Here is a 16,877-nt window from a genome sequence, read left to right on the forward strand (position 1 = left end):
TCATTTCCCCACATCAGACCACCAGCTTTCAAATCATAAAGTATTTGAGAGGAGGGACAACAACTTCTGTCTCTAACATGCTCTGTTGTTTTTATTTCTAGTGGCTCAACAAACATCTGTGATTTGGCTACTTGTACTTGTTAATCGCTAATACTTCTAGACTATCTCAAATAATACATAGGAATAATGCAATGGTGCTATTTTTCTATATTTATACACAGAACTCTTAAAAACTAACAGCAACTTGTATCCAAACTACCCGCTGGCTTCACTGTACTATTGGAATTATATGAGAACCACCCGTGTGTATGGCATTGCTCCACTCTCAGATTCTCTTGCTATAGAGGGGTCTTCTCTACGCAGTGTCACCAGCAGATGAAAGTGGCATTAAGTGGCAGAAGGATCTGCACTAAATTACTGGTCTCCTTGTGGATATGGAGGACCTGGCAGGGCTGGGGTGGCCTTCCTTCCTTTGAATTTTTAGCTTTGTCCACCCCTCTAGAGTACTTTATTTGTATCTTAATTATGGATTTTTTCTCTTATACTTTAGACATTTGAAGATAGGTCAGTATCATACATTCTTTTTTAAATTCAACTGCATGTACAATTAAAGCATTCAATAAGTGGCTAAATTCATATTACATTCAAGGCTACCTCCTGTGCCAGAAGAGAGGAAAGGACCAGGCTTCATTTAACTCAGTTAAGAAACATACAAATCTCTTGTGATGACTTATTAGGGTGTGGATCCTGTTTCTTTAACACACTCCCTAAGAGCCAGGGTATGAATCATATCAATGAAGGGATTTTACTGCTAACCACTGCTGAGCTCCAAGATAATCACCAGAAAAGCTATTCCATAAGGAGAAAAGACAGGATTTCCAACCATCTTGGCTCAGAACATAGAAACCAACTTATCTCTCTCTACCCCTGCCCGGACAGAGGAAAACTGATTTCTCTTTTATCCATGTGGAACGAAGGCATTTCAGGCAGACATTTTCCCATTAAAACAAGGGCTCTTCTGGGAAGGATTAACTCCTTTTGATTTCACTACAAAACCCTAGGCCCTGGGCCCCCTGCACAGAAAAGGCATTGACTGATGAACACATTTCACAGCTTCCTGTACACCTCCAGCTCAGCTTCCCCAACAGCAGGAGGTCACACTGTAGGTTCCCTAAGCAAAACCATCAAGATGGCTACCTTTACCTCTTTGTTGATGAAACAGTAAAAGATGAGGCAGAATGTTTGGGGTCTCTCGAAACTGTAGGAGCTGAGTGAGGAAGTACATGGACCCTTCTCCATACAAGATAGAGGATCAAAGCTAATAATATGTCTACAAAAAGGAAATTATACAGGGCATGGGAAGTTTACCTGTAGAGGGGCAAATGAGAGAGACTGAATATTTTATGCAAAATTAATATTATGAGAACTGCATTATGAAGAGGTAAGCTAGGTTTTGGGTTATTCAACCGACTCTCTCAAATGTCTATACATTTGTATATGATGATTCACTTGTGAGTAAATAACTATGCCTCAAAAACATGCACTTCATTTATGAATATGAAGAGACAGATGCAGACCTGGATATTACTTGAATTCCTAGTGGTTCAGCTGTCCACACACAAAAAATGCCTGATCTTGACCTACACAGTCCGCAGCTACAAAAACATCAGTGGATTTCAAACATTTCTCTGTGGCAGATTCCTTTTGCCAAATAAAAATACTAAGAACCATGATACACAGAGCAATACACTTCTAAGCAGGGGCTACGTGTATTTAAGCAGAAATACACTTTTAAGGAGGGGCTAAGAGTCCTGGAATCCCACCCTCCCAGACAACCTTTTCCATTTTTGTTAGGATCAAGAGACGTTTTCTAAGAGCCAACGTACAGACTACCAAGAAACACACTGGGCACATAAAGGTATGAAAGCATAGACTCGTCTCCTTTTTGTCAAGGCTCTGTTGGCTTCCCCCTTTGGAGTTCTACCTCTGGTGTCACTAAACAAAATATAAGATATCAATACTTTGAAAAGCTAGCAAATTTAAGTGGTAAGTCCCTTAGATTGTGAAAAACCAAAGCCACTTAACACCTGTTCTGCTGTGATTTAGCTCCTCAGGTCATGGCATAGAAGTAAATCCTCTGCCTTTACAAATCTCCCCTTGAGAAGTCAAACATGGAAGGAGGACAGACCCTGTCAGTGGCAGCACAATCCAAGGTGTCCAGCTCTGCCTCAGGAAGACTCACGGGGATGGCACCCGTGAGCACTGGACTGGACCCAAGCCTGGGTGAACTATAGCTTTTTCTCCCAAGACTGTTCTTTGCCAGACTTCCAGACACTGTAGAAAGAATATAACCTATCCCAAACCCACGATAGTTTGATCAGATACAAATCTGTGGATTCAAACTTTGGAGGCTGCTGGTGGTCTCTGAGGGTTTGCTGCTCTGACAAAAAGGTCTTCTGAAGCAGCTTTATCACAACAAAGAGAGAAATCTTTGCTCTTTCCTTGCCTCGGAGGTTGATATTCACTCACTAAAGTGCAAATCTTACCTTTTCCGTAAAGCCCTTCCTGACTACCTATTCAACTATCAAGCAAAAATGTAAAACAAAAACAAAAAACAACTGAATAAATAGAAGAGAGGTGCCAAGTCATCAAAAATGACCAGTGGTAAGGAAAACAATATCATAGAGCTTAATGGGAAGCCGCTGAAATGGACACAAAAATTAGTTTTGAAATTTTTAGCAGCTATAAAGAGGGAAAAACAAAACTACCAATATCTAATGACAGGAAACAGAAAAGGTCTGCCTCTCCAGGACAGTTTTCTAATTTATTTTCCAGCCATTTCATTTCCTCCTACAATTGCAACTGTCCTTAGACAGAGGTCCTGATACACTCTGGTCTCCCACTTCCTTCATTTAACCCCTGCCTCTCCTGCCTGCAGTGCCCTTTGTCCTTCACCTGTCTCACTGATACTTACAGCCCAGCTGCCAGGAAGCTTGCACTGACCCAGGGCAGGGTGAAGAGCTCTTCCTCACTCTGAGAGCAACATGTGCTTCCCACAAATACATCTCTTATCACACTCCATTATATTTGTTTCATTGTCTGTTTTCCCCACTGGGCAGAATGCATTTTAATACATTTAAATGAATGAATATAAAAAAGACACTGAATAACATAATGGATAATTCCTGGACAGCAGTTCTATAAAGATACAGAGACATTCTACAAATGGTCATTTCTTATGCAGTGAGCAATTGCCAATTACCCTAAGTTGTCTTCTATTGTTAGTTGGAGAAACAAGACTCCCTTGCTTTTTAAAAAGATAACTAACTACACTCCCTGGGAATGAGGGCGGTGTCTTATCTTCTCAGTTCAGTTCAGTTTAACAAACATTTATTGAGCACCAGTCATTACACCAAGTGCAGGAAAAACAATGATGAATAAGACATAATCTCATTCCTCTTAAAGTTTACAGAACTTGTTGCAGGAGGCTTAATGCACATAGATAAGTAATCAGCATAGGATCTGACTGAGGGTGTCAGGGAAGATACCCTATAGGAGGCACTGCCTAAGTTGAACCCTAAAGACTGAGTTTGTCTGATAAAGGAACATTCCAAGCTGGGAAAAACAAAACAAGAAAAGCATATTAGGCAAGAAATGACACAGTGCAAAAATGACATGGTGCATGAATAGAAACTAGTTTATTTTTATTGAAGTGTAAAATATGAAAAAGAAAGTACATGAGGGACAGTGGTAGGAAAGGAATTCACAGAAGGCTGATGCAGTAGGCAGGATCCAGATCGCAGAAGACTTTACAGGCAATGTTAAGGAAACTGGATTTTAACCTATAGGTGATGAGAAGCCACTGAAGGCAAGGACATTGATTTTTATTTTAAATAAATTACTTTGGAAGTAGTGTTGTGAACTGATTGGAGGTGTGCTAATCTGGGAGTAAGAAAATCATTTATTGCAACCTTTCAGAAAATATATAAGGGTTTATAAATGGTTTTTAACAGCCAAGTAATAATGGTGCTTCCCCCTATTCTTTCATAAATCATCCCGGAGCAACAAGGAAAACATGCAAAAAGAAAAACACAAATTCTATACTTAAGGAAAATATAACCCTGAAACACTATACGTGGAAATGAAGCCAAAGAAGGCGATCATAAACACACATACTATTTTTTCTACCTGTTTTAAACAGTGCTTAATAAAACATTTCAACTAATAGAAAATTGCATTTCAAGATAGGAAAGCAAACACTAAAAGATAATATAACCAATCAAAACTGGGTGGTAGAGGAATTAAAGAGAAAGCAGAGGAACTAGAAAGGCATGGCAATGCACTAACTTTTAAACTGCTCACAGGAGGAAAACAATAGATTATACAAAATAGAAGATATGCTATACTCTATAACATTATATTCATAAATCTTCGAACAAATATTCAAAATCCTCAAAGAAATACATATGCAGGGAAGCAAAGAAAACAGATCATATAATTTTTAAAAAATAAACAATTATAACTAAAAACTAAGCATACACCGTCAGAACTAAGATATATCTCTCACATTGATCAAAATCAACCCTCAAACCCACCTATGAGGAGCAAAGGACTCGGATTAAGTACTGATGGGCAACCTACTTACATCTGTACCTGCAATGTATATTATTGTTTACCTGCAACCCACTGACTTTATTTCATTTCATCTTATCCAATTGATAGTTGGAAATAATAGCATTTAATCTGTTTTTACTTCATTATTAATGAAATTCAATGTTTTGCTCAAGAGCATTGGTCTTTTGCATTATTTGGAGCATTGTTATTTTACTGTTTCCCATTTCTTTCTTATTATTTAGTAATAATAATAAATCCTTTAAAAAACCCTTCAAGACTCTGTGGAATCTACCAGCCTATGCCTTTCTGAAGTCATCTCTAAACTTTCCAAGTCTCATTTGCCATTTCCCTCATCTCCCTGAACTCTATATATTGGAGTACCCAGTGGCCCGGTCTTTAGATCTCTTCTCGTCTCTATCAACACTTACTCCTTTGGTGACTTCAATGTTGTGGTTCAGAAGTATCAATACACTGCCACCCTCCCAATTTATATCCCCAGCCCCTACCTTTCCACCATTCCTGCTTCTAAACTCAGCCTCAAATTTCTACCTGCCTACCCCACATCTGCATCAGGAGCTCAAGAAAGCATAGAGCACAAGAGACCTGGCTCCTCTTCCCACTCTGACTGCAGACTCTGGCCATTCTCTCCCTGATCCCCAACCAAAGAGGTCTTCCCAGGTCATCCTAAATAGAAGTATCTACAGACAGCCAAAATTCATGGCCCCTCATTTATTTTGATCCATAGCACTGCCATTATCTGATATATTCTATAACTAAATTAATAGATGATATAGAAGATAGATAAAGAGAAAGCAACATTTATATAACATTGTTTTGGTGCTTTATAGATTTGATTGACAAATGTCATCCTCTTAGCAACCCATGAAGTAGATACTACAATTTTCCTCTTTTTATAGATGAGTCTAATGAGGTCAAGATCATTCAGCTATTTGACAAAGGTCAGAATAAATGCCGGCTGTCAGGCTCTAAACTACAGGTCATTAGCCACTACCCTTCATGGCCTTTCATATCAGTGTGTGTGTGTGTATATATATATATATATATCAATCAGTGTGTGTGTGTGTATGTATATACACACATCATCTACATATTTTTCTGTCTCCCATTAGCATGTAAAACAGGAACTCTACCCCAGCACCTAAAACAGGGGGTCTACAATGTAGTAGGGAATCAATAAACTTTTTTGAGTACTAGGAACTCATATCTCTTTCAAAAGAAATTTTAATACTGATCAAAGAGAAAAAAACTCTATTGGTTTCCAGAACAATAATATTTTTTTAAAAAAGAGTATTTCAGAACATTTAGAAAACAAATACAGATATCAGCCTGCAGTTACAGAAAACTTTATGCAATACAAGGAAATGAAACCAAAAATATCTGAACATTTTAAGTTCTAAGTCATATTTCCCAGAAACAATTCTGCCATGTTCATCATTTTACTCAGTATTAGCATTAAGAAAAGGGCAATCAGACTGGTAAATTCATAAATCATCCCTGTGCTTTTACCTTAAAAAATTAAACACTGAGAAAACAATAATAAAGCCTGAAACTGGGGCCATAACAATGGGAAGAGAATGAAAGGAAACACTTGAGAAATAACTAACAGTGATATTAGCAGAGGCTGTGGGTTCATTTAATTTTAACTGATGACATCCAGGTTTCTACCCTGAATGATCTGGCAGACTAACTCAACTCAACCATCAACTACCCTACCCTGAGGGTAGTTGAAATTCAAAGGGGACATGGCAATTATATTTTACCTATGTAATAGCTACACTGAGACGGCTGTTAGATATGTAGGTCTGCTGTACATGATAGAGGTCATAGCACATTCACTTAAGAGTTATCAGAACATGGAGAAGATGTTCAAAACCATGAGCTCTCCCAGGCAGTGGCAGGTGGGGTGGAGGGGTGGGTGGTGGTGGAGCTGGTGGTGGTTAAGATGGTCAAAGGCAGAAAGCTCGGGAACACCAACTGTAGTGCCTACTACTGTGTATTGTGCATTGTATGTATTCAATAAATAACTGAATAAGAAAATCGTAGTATCGATGACCTGCCAAAATTTAGAAAAAAACTCCCTAAAATTCTGGCTTTTAAACAAGCTGAGAAACCAGTGATTATGTAAACACAGAAATCTCTCTTTTACTCCTTCTTTCAAGCTGGTTTTTGAATGGCTGGCTACGTTTCCTATATCATGCATGCATGTGTGCTAAGTCACTCCAGGCGTGTCTGACTCTTTGCGACACTATGAACCATAGCCCACCAGGCTTCTCTGTCCATGGAATTCTTCAGGCAAGAATACTGGAGTGGGTTGCCATGCCCTCCTCCAGGAGATCTTTCTGATCCAGGGATCAAATTGGTGTTTCTTTTGTCTCCTGCATTGCCAGGAGTGTTCTTTAGCATGAGCGCCACCTGTGAAACCTCTCCTGTATCATATTAGACCTCAAAAATCTTTGCAGCTAATTTGTAAAAAAGAAAACAAAAGTAACTGCTACATGTAGAGTCAATCAATAAAACAAGTAGTCATTGAGCATCCTTGATTTGCAAAGACATCTTGTTAGGGTGAAGGTTCAGTGTAAAATGTGTGTATAAAACATTGTCCCTATTCTCAGCGAGTGCAAAACACAATTTGGAAATAGACAACTCCACTAAGACTTAAGTAACAATGCCTAATAACCTATGTGCTAGAGGAACAGCAGATGATAGGAGCTTCAAAATTTCAAGGAAGTCGTACCCAGCTTGGAAATACACAGAAGGTCTCACATAGAAGATAGTCCTGCTATGGACAGAGAGGCCAGGAGTGAGGCAGAGAAAACTTAGAACATGGAGAAACTTTAGGAAACTGTTTCCTAGAGGAAGCAGTCTGGAAAACAAGGGACTGGAGAAAGGTGGAAAGGCGGGGTTGGGAGGAATCAAGTGAAGCGAAGTGGCTCAGTCGTGTCCGACTCTTTGCAACCCCTTGGACTATAGCCCACCAGGCTCCTCCATCCATGAGATTTTCCTGGCAAGAATACTGGAGTGGGTTGCCATTTCCTTCTCCAGGGAGGAATCAAACTTGCCCTCAAATCCAAGTATGATTTATCTCAGTAACATACACACACACACACACACACACACACACACACACACACACACACACCCCAGTCCATCACTCAGTAGAGCATCTTCTTTTCTTTCCCCTCATTTTTAAATCTATTTTGCATCTCCTTCCAGTGAAACTCAAAATCTAAACCAAGGCTTCCTTTGCCTGCCTAAAAATGTTAGGTACATCCAGTTTTATCTAAGAGTCATAGAGTTCTTGGAGTCAAGAATTTGGGGCTTCACATTTTAAGGGGTGGTAGGCACTGGAAAGGAAGGGGAAGATTTAGTGAGACCTAGATTTTCACAGAAATAAAATCCTAGAGAGGCTTAACTTCTTGGAGATTCTCATTCCCACATTAGACAAGTCACTTTGGATGGAAATAGAATGTGGCTTTGATAAATTACTTATCTCATCTCTAATTACTCATTTCTAATAAGACTTGATTCCAAGTAATCTCAAATCCCAGCCCAAGTCCAGGTCATTTCAACACCCCATTGATAGAATAAAACAGCAATTCCACTAAAGGATTCAGAGGGCCACTAAAGTTCCCTGTAAACAATAATGACCCATAACACCTTCATCTTTCCCCAGAAGTCTGGGGTTTCCCCAGGGGACTGGGTACCCAAAGCAAAGAAGGGACAGCACCCCAGCTCCACATCTTCACAGCCTCTGGGAAGCCATCCTCATAATTCCTAGTGAGCAGTTTGACTTCACCCATGCATCTTCCCTCTACCAGTGACGGTGCATCTGGACTCACCTGAATGAATATATATTCATCCTGGACCACCAGGGAACTGATGTCAATGGAGCGGGCAAAAGGCCCACTCCGAGTAGTCTCGGCACATTCCTGGATCCTGCAGGTGAGGTAGTGAGCATCTGAAAGGGGAGGGAAGAGCGACACTTAGACACAGGGGAAAATGGTCAGCAAAGCTCTCAGCACACAGAGCTTTACCTCCTGGGAACAGTGATGCAATTTAAAACAACCATGATATTGCATTTTCTTGTCCACAGAACTTGTAATAATATTTTTAAAAAGAATATCTAGTTCAGGTAAGGGAGCAGGAAAGAGTTAATTTTATATCCTACCAGTTAAAGAGAAATTGGTACAGATTTCTGGAGGAACAAATTTGCAATATCTATCAGAATTTTAAATGTACATATCTTGTACCAATAATTCTAACTCAAGTGATGTTTTCTAGAGAAATGCTTATAGATATCTTCACAGAGGCAATGGCAAAAATGTTCATTGTGGCATTATTCACAGCAATGGAAAACCAGAAACCATGGCTAAATGTCCATGAACTAAGAAACATTTAAATAATCAAAGGTACAGATGTAACAAAGCACCATACTGTGAATAAAAGAGACTTCCTAGATGGTGCTGTGGTAAAGAATCCACCTGCAATGTAGGAGACACAGGTGACGCAGGTTCGATCCTTTGGTCAGAAAGATCCCCTGGAGGACGGTATGGCAACCCACTCCAGTATTCTTGCCTGGAGAATCCCATGAACAAAGGAGCCTGGCGGGCTACAGTCCATGGAGTTGCAAAGAGTCAGACACAACTGAAGCGACTGAGCATGCATGAGCACCCACAGCATGATCCAATTAATGAAAAAAAAAATCAAATAAAGATGTCTTTATAAATATAGGTTTGTGCCATAACTGCATAGAAATAAAATGTTTTTAAAGAATACCTACACAAATGAGCTATGATTAATTCTGGGGAAAGGAATCGGCTTAACGAGACAGAGTTGAAGTGGGGCCTTTCCTTTTTATTTTATACACATCTTTATTTTGTCTACAATAAAAATATATTTACTTATTATATAATTACTTGTAAAATCTTCTAAAGACCTAGCAGCTGAACCTTCCTCAATCAACCCCTGAAATCTATGCACTGAATGAGGAATCCAACAGTCTACAGGTGTGTTTCTATAAAGAAACCTCTGCATGCACTTGCTTTAAAAATAAATGGGTCAAAGTAAAAAGTAAAGATCACTTTAGGATTAAAAGCAGAGAACTCTTTATTATTGCCTAAAATGACATGCATTACTACATACATCTAATGCACTTGCCCACTTAAATATGTGCGCAGGTGTGTGTGAGTACTGGAGGCGACATTGGAAGGAGTGGTAAGCAGCAGAGATAAATGAGGGCAAAACTTTAAATGAGCAAAAATTTATAATAACTGAGTTTATAACAAGGGTACTTTAAACTATCCATAATTCTTGTCCTTTAATTAAGTGATTGATGGAATGATCCAGCAAGTACTTCTTGTGTGTATATAACGTAGTGGATATTATTTTTAAAGCACCAGGGATATGGCAGTGAATGAGGCAGAGATTTTCTATTCTGAAAGGCCCTGCTGTCTAAGAAGGGGTTCACACATATCTGTAGCTAGCTATTACACACATTTATTAATGAACACAATGCTAATTTAACAAAGAAACGTGTTTTGGTAGGAAATGAATTCATTACGTGTGATAGCCCTACTTTTCAAATGTCTATATCAGGGCAAAGTCAATTTGCTTTGGTATCCTAAACCCAGACACATCAAACACTGAGTTCATTCTCTCCATCAGCAGTCTCATCATCTGCCCAGCAGCTCAAGCCTCTTCACTTTTCTTTCTTCCACATGACATGCAACCCAGCTGGTCCAAACCTCGAATTCTGTCCCTAAAGTGCTTCCAGAATCTCTCTTCTTCTATCCATGACCCTTGCCACTTGCCTCAACAAGCCCTTCCCATCTGGGTTGCTTGCTGTATCCATTTCACAACTGCTACTCAGGTGCAGGATGGATTGGAAACTGGGTGAACCTGAGGAAAGGAGCCAGCATCGTCTCTCAACCCTAACCTCAGCTAATCCCTCCTGGGTCAAAAACCAGCAACAGTTCTGACTGACAGGGGACAAGGCCCAGATATTTTTCTGTGAAACAGAAGGTCTTTTACAACTAGCCTATCGAAATCAAATGTCTAAGGGGCCAGGCGAATAACACAAGAGGAAACTGAGTTGGGGAAAGATGATGAATGACACCTGGCACATGGCCCCAGTGTCTGGGATCACTGCGGAACAGCTGGGACTATAGTAACATGACCAACACTTGCCTCTTTATGGGGGAGCTGCTTCTCTGCATCAGTCATCACTGAGATGCAGGAATAAGATGTTCTGAGTTTCTACATAAAGGTAAAGGTCCCAACTTTTTAAGCGTGAAATTTCCTAATGTTTAAAAAATTGACAGCTAATTTAAATTTAAAATATGATACAGGCCAAACAGTACAAGGCCAAACAAAGCAAACCCACAGCCCAAACAAGCCCAGGAGACATTCATTGTGCATCTCGATTCTGTGATTTGGTCCCTCCCTACCCTCTAGAGAAAAGACAGCGCCCCATCCCCCTACGCCTGAATCATTAGCAGGACCAGCTTGCTTCCTATTCCCTGAGTGCAGCCTGCAGCCCTCTTCCTCTTTGTCTCTGTCCGCACAGAAAGCCAAGAGTGGCCTGGCTTTGCACGTCTGGCTGGGAGGACAGGGAAGGCAAGAAGCCCAGGTTACCGTTTGGAGCACATGGCCTGTCCACCAGGAATATTCTTGGCCCCACACTGCCTGAGTAATTTGTTCCTAAAGCACTAAAACCCAGCGAAAAGCTGTAAATACATGTAAAGAAACCACAAGTGTTGACATGACAACCCGCTTCTTTCTTGCCAGCAAGCGACCTGGAAAGCTCCTTATACCAGTAATCAAAGGTGTGCACAGGAGGACATCTGTTTATCCCTCCCACGGGCTCATTTCCTCCCTGTCTATTTATTATTTACTCTTACACTTGGACACTTTGAAAAAAGATTCAGGTGTATTCGAGGCCACCCTGAACAAAACCAAAACCTACCTAAACCTTGGCCCCTGGTAGGTGAGCTATTCTGCCAAACTTGTCCTATTTGCTAGCACCCACCCTGCTTGCCACTGCCCAGCATGGAACCAAAGGTCCAATTCAACAGGAAAGCGGCACTAAAATGAGTTTTAAAAGTCAGGGCCCTTGTAGTCTTTGGTCAGACTCATATTTGAGAAGCCTCAATACTTTTATTTTCCAAAACAAAGAGACACAATAATAAGTGTTACTGCACCCGCTGCCTGGGGAGAACCAAAGTGGGGGGCTTGGGGAGAGGAATGAGTCAGGCAGGCCAGGCTACCAGGTGGAAATGACTGGAGGCCACAGCAGATTATGGGTGTCGTATGGTGAGCAGGAGTCACCACTTGGCTCAAGCCTCTAATTTGCCAAAGGTCTTAAACTTGGACTTGGGACATTATCTCCAAATGAGGCTGAATAAAGATTCTATGATGAAACTGAAAGCAGATATTTATCATATAACTTGAGATCCCCAAATAGGCTTCTAATGACTATGACACCTTTTTAAAAAAATTTATTCATTTATTTTATTTTTGGCTGGACTGGTCTTCGTTTCGACATGCAGGCTTTCTCTAGTTGTGGTGTGAGGGCTTCTTATTGCAGTGGCTTCTCTTATTGTAGAGCACAGGCTCTAGGGAGTGCAGCTTCAACAGTTGTGGCTCTCCAGCTCGCGAGGACAGGCTCAGTAGAAGGGCTTAGTTGCCCATTGGCATGTGGAATCTTCCTGGACCACCCCACCCCTGCATTGGCAGGAAGATTCTTTACCACTGGAACACCAGGGAAGTCCCATGCCTGTGGCACTTTTGTATGTTTTAATAATACAAGATGCCCGATAAAAAGGAAGTCCAGATCTCTCAAGGATATTGTGGTGTGAGAGAAAGGCCTCTGAAGGTAGAAAGTTGTTGTTAAGTTGCTCAGTCATGTCTGACACTTTGCAACCACATGGACTGCAACACGCCAGGCTTCCCTGTCCTTCACCAACTACAGGAGCTTGCTCAAACTCATGTCCACTGAGTCAGTGATACCATCCAACCATTTAACTGTCCACTTCTTCTCCTGCCTTCAGTCTTTCCCAGCATCAGGGTCTTTTCTAATGAGTTGGCTCTTTGAGTTAGGTGGCCAAAGTATTGGAGTTTCAGTTTCAGCATCAGTCCTCTCAATGAATATTCAGGACCAATTTCCTGTAGTATTGATGGGTTTGATCTCCTTGCAGGGCAAGGGACTCTCAAGAGTCTTCTCTAACACCACAGTTCAAAAGCATCAATTCTTCAGCATTCAGCCTTCTTTATGGTCCAACTCTCACATCCAAACATGGCTACTGGGAAAACCATAGCTTTGACTAGACGGACCTTTGTTGGCAAAGTAATAGCTCTGCTTTTTAACATGCTATAAGGAAAAGTGTGAAATTCAAATCCTGAACTTGCTACTTGCTGATTATCCTTGGTTAAGCAGTAGTACCACTTTTCAGCTGTGAAGTGCAAACAAGCTAGTATTTGTCTCTCAGGACTGTCATCAGGATTAAATAAGATTAGGCATGAAATATGCTTGGTACATAGCATATTAAAAGCATACATTTTAAAAGATCAAAAAAAATTAGTTCTTTTTTTATTATGAAGAGAGAAAAAAGGGGATTTAACACTCAGTATCCTTCATACATTCAATTAATAGCAAGTAATGTTCTGCTTTATTGTGGAGAATCAGAAGACCATGATAGCACAAGTCCTACTAGTAAAGTCATACTCTGGATTGACATTACTGTTCATTTCCTCTAAATGCTATAGGTGTTCAGACAAGAAAAAGCATGCCTGAGCTGGAATAATCAAGGAGGACTTGAAAAAGGAGAGAGTGCTTGTGTTTACCCTGGATGGAGAAGTGTTCTATGAGAGAAGGGAATTTTTAAGAAAGAGAGTAAAAACTGTATGTGGATGTTGAGGTAGGGAAAGCCCTTGGAAGGTATTATATAATTACATTATAACTGGTGGACATTGATAAATCCTGCATATTGTCACCATACTTATTTAACTTATTCACAGAGTACATCATGAGAAACACTGGGCTGGAGGAAGCACAAGCTACAATCAAGATTGCTGGGAGAAATATCAATAACCTAAGATATGCAGATGATACCACCCTTATAGCAGAAAGTGAAGAAGAACTAAGGAGTCTCTTGATGAATGTGAAAGAGGAGAGTGAAAAAGTTGGCTTAAAGCTCAACATTCAGAAAACTAAGATCATGGCATCTGGTCCTATCACTTCATGGCAAATAGATGGGGAAACAGTGGAAACAGTGGCTGGCTTTATTTTTCTGAGCTCCCAAATCATTGCAGATGGTGACTGCAGCCATGAAATTAAAAGATGCTTATTCCTTGGAAGGAAAGTTATGACCAACCTAGATAGCATATTAAAAAGCAGAGACATTACTTTGCCAACAAAGTAATCTAGTCAAGGCTATGGTTTTTCCAGTGGTCATGTATGGATGTGAGAGTTGGACTATAAAGAAAGTTGAGCACAGAAGAATTGATGCTTTTGAACTGTGGTGTTGGAGAAGACTCTTGAGAGTCCCTTGGACTGCAAGGAGATCCAACCAGTCCATTCTAAAGGAGATCAGTCCTGGGCGTTCATTGGAAGGACTGATGTTGAAGCTGAAACTCCAATACTTTGGCCACCTGATGCAAAGTGCTGACTCATTGGAAAAGACCCTGATGCTGGGAAAGACTGAGGGCAGGAGGAGAAGGGGACGACAGGATGAGATGGTTGGATGGCATCACCAACTGAATGGACATGGGTTTGGGTGGACTCCAGGAGTTGGTGATGGACAGGGAGGCCAGGCGTGCTGTGGTTTATGGGGTCACAAAGAGTCAGACACAACTGTTCGACTGAACTGAACTGAACTGGTAAATCCTTATTTTTGAACTTAAAACCAGAAAGACTAGACTAAATGAAATTCTCATTTGGTTACTTACTCTTGTGGTAAAACCTGAGAGGGATTTCCCAAATGAGTGAGAGTCACATAATCTTCACGATTGGTGTATTTCTAAATATCAAATGCTGTTCTAAAGTATTTCTAAGATTTGGTACAGTCACTCCTCTACTTACAAAAACTAAAAGTTGAAGGCTTTGTTCCTTACACTGGGAATAGAGATCTGCTTCATAACTTTATTGACTAGCTGTAAGGTGGTACCATCACACCACTGTGCCAGCCTCATGCCTCCCCATCTTGCAGATGGTGGACCAAGGGTCTCATTTGGTGAGAAGGGGTGACTTTAGACTCACTGATTCATTTCTTTTGTATTTAGTCACAGTGTATAGAGAAGGTGTAGCATCAGACACTCCCCTGAGTTTCCAGAAACCTGAGAATATAAGTCTGATTCTTGCCCTGAGAGGAATCCCAGACCAGTGACAGAGATGGAATATTTACACATGTGAACATGCCTTGGGATCTGTGCTACATAGAGGTTAATCAGAGAACTTAGGAATTCTGAAAGAGGATGAAGAAGATACCCCAGCATCCTTAGTCTTCCCAATATGCCACATCTCCACCAGGAGTTTTGTAAGGCAAGTTTCTCATCCATCTACATCAATGAGTTTCACGGTGAAGTCCAGCATTTCTCACTGTGTCAAACCTTTCCAAAAGAATCACCTCCTTAGAAGCCTGGAGTAAAGTCTTGCCATCTTTGCTTCTCTCCTAGCACTGACTTTATAAAGCTTCAGTAAATGCAAAATACCAAAAAATGCTCAAACTACCACACAATTGCACTCATCTCACACGCTAGTAAAGTAATGCTCAAAATTCTCCAAGCCAGGCTTCAACAGTACGTGTTCCGTGAACTGCAAGATGTTCAAGCTGGATTTAGAAAAGGCAAAGGAGCCAGAGGTCAAATTGCCGACATCCATTGGATAACCGAAAAAGCAAGAGAATTCCAGAAAAAACATCTACTTCTGCTTTATTTACTATGCCAAAGCCTTTGACTGTGTGGACCACAACAAACTCTGGAAAATTTTAAAAGAGATGGGAATACCAGACTACCGGACCTGCCTCTTGAGAAAACTGTATGCAGATCAGGAAGCAACAGTTAGAACTGGACATGGAACAACAGACTGGTTCCAAATAGGGAAAGGAGTACATCAAGGCTGGATATATATTGTCACCCTGTTTATTTAACTTATATGCAGAGTACGTCATGAGAAACACTGGGCTGGATGAAGCACAAGCTAGAATCAAGATTGCCGGGAGAAATATCAATAACCTCTGATATGCAGATGACACCACACTTGTGGCAGATTGTGAAGAAGAACTAAAGAGCCACTTGATGAAAGTTAAAGAGGATAGTGAAAAAGTTGGCTTAAAACTCAACATTCTGAAAACTAAGATCATGGCATCTGGTCCCATCACTTCATAGCTAATAGATGGGGAAACAGTGGAAACAGTGACAGACTTTGTTTTGGGGGGGCTTCAAAATCACTGCAGATGGTGACTGCAACCATGAAATTAAAAGATGCTTGCTCCTTGGAAGGAAAGTTATGACCAACCTAGACAGCATATTAAGAAACAGAGACATGACTTTGCCAACAAAGGTCCGTCTAGTCAAAGCTATGGTTTTTCCAGTGATCATGTATGGATGTGAGAGTTGGACCGTAAAGAAAGTTGAGCACCAAAGAATTGATGGTTTTGAACTGTGGTGTTGGAGAAGACTCTTGAGAGTCCCCTGGACTGCAAGGAGATCCAACCAGTCCATCCTAAAGGAGGTCAGTCCCAAGTGTTCATTGGAAGGACTGATGCTGAAGCTGAAACTCCAATACTTTGGCCACCTGATGTGAAGAACTCACTGGAAAAGACCCTGATGCTGGGAAAGATTGAAGGCAGGAGGAGAAGGGGAAGACAGAGAATGAGATAGTTGGATGACATCACTGACTCAATGGACATGAGTTTGAGCAAGCTCTGGGACATGGTGAAGGACAGGGAAGCCTGGTGTGCTGCAGTCCATGAGGTCTCAAAGAGCTGGACACGACTGAGTGACTGAACTGAACTGAACTGCAATGCAAGTTAAGCTGAACTGAATTACATTACATTTTTGTTACCTTCAGATTTATGAGTATATTTTACTTTTAAGAGTATTAAATATTCAAACAATCCTAAATGTCATGCCTCCTGCCATCTCAGAGAGAAAAACAAAAAACAAAAAACTTCCCATGATTCTCTCAACTTCCATCCCTTTGGGTATACACATATTGTCAAAATTTTAAAAAGTGAATTAAAATT

At 40.6% G+C, this 16,877-nt stretch overlaps 1 protein-coding gene across 1 annotated transcript in view; it reads right to left on the reverse strand.

The window, feature by feature from the left end:
- SORCS3 (sortilin related VPS10 domain containing receptor 3) overlaps window positions 1–16,877 on the reverse strand; it is a 619,218-nt gene that overhangs the window by 142,228 nt on the left and 460,113 nt on the right. Inside the window, exon 7 of the mRNA XM_043477073.1 lies at window positions 8,475–8,593. Within this exon, the coding sequence (XP_043333008.1) occupies window positions 8,475–8,593 (119 nt within the window). The remainder of the gene's footprint in view (window positions 1–8,474; window positions 8,594–16,877) is intronic.

Source organism: Cervus canadensis, chromosome 8 (assembly GCF_019320065.1).
Source record: "Cervus canadensis isolate Bull #8, Minnesota chromosome 8, ASM1932006v1, whole genome shotgun sequence".
NCBI classification, from domain to species: Eukaryota; Metazoa; Chordata; class Mammalia; order Artiodactyla; family Cervidae; genus Cervus; species Cervus canadensis.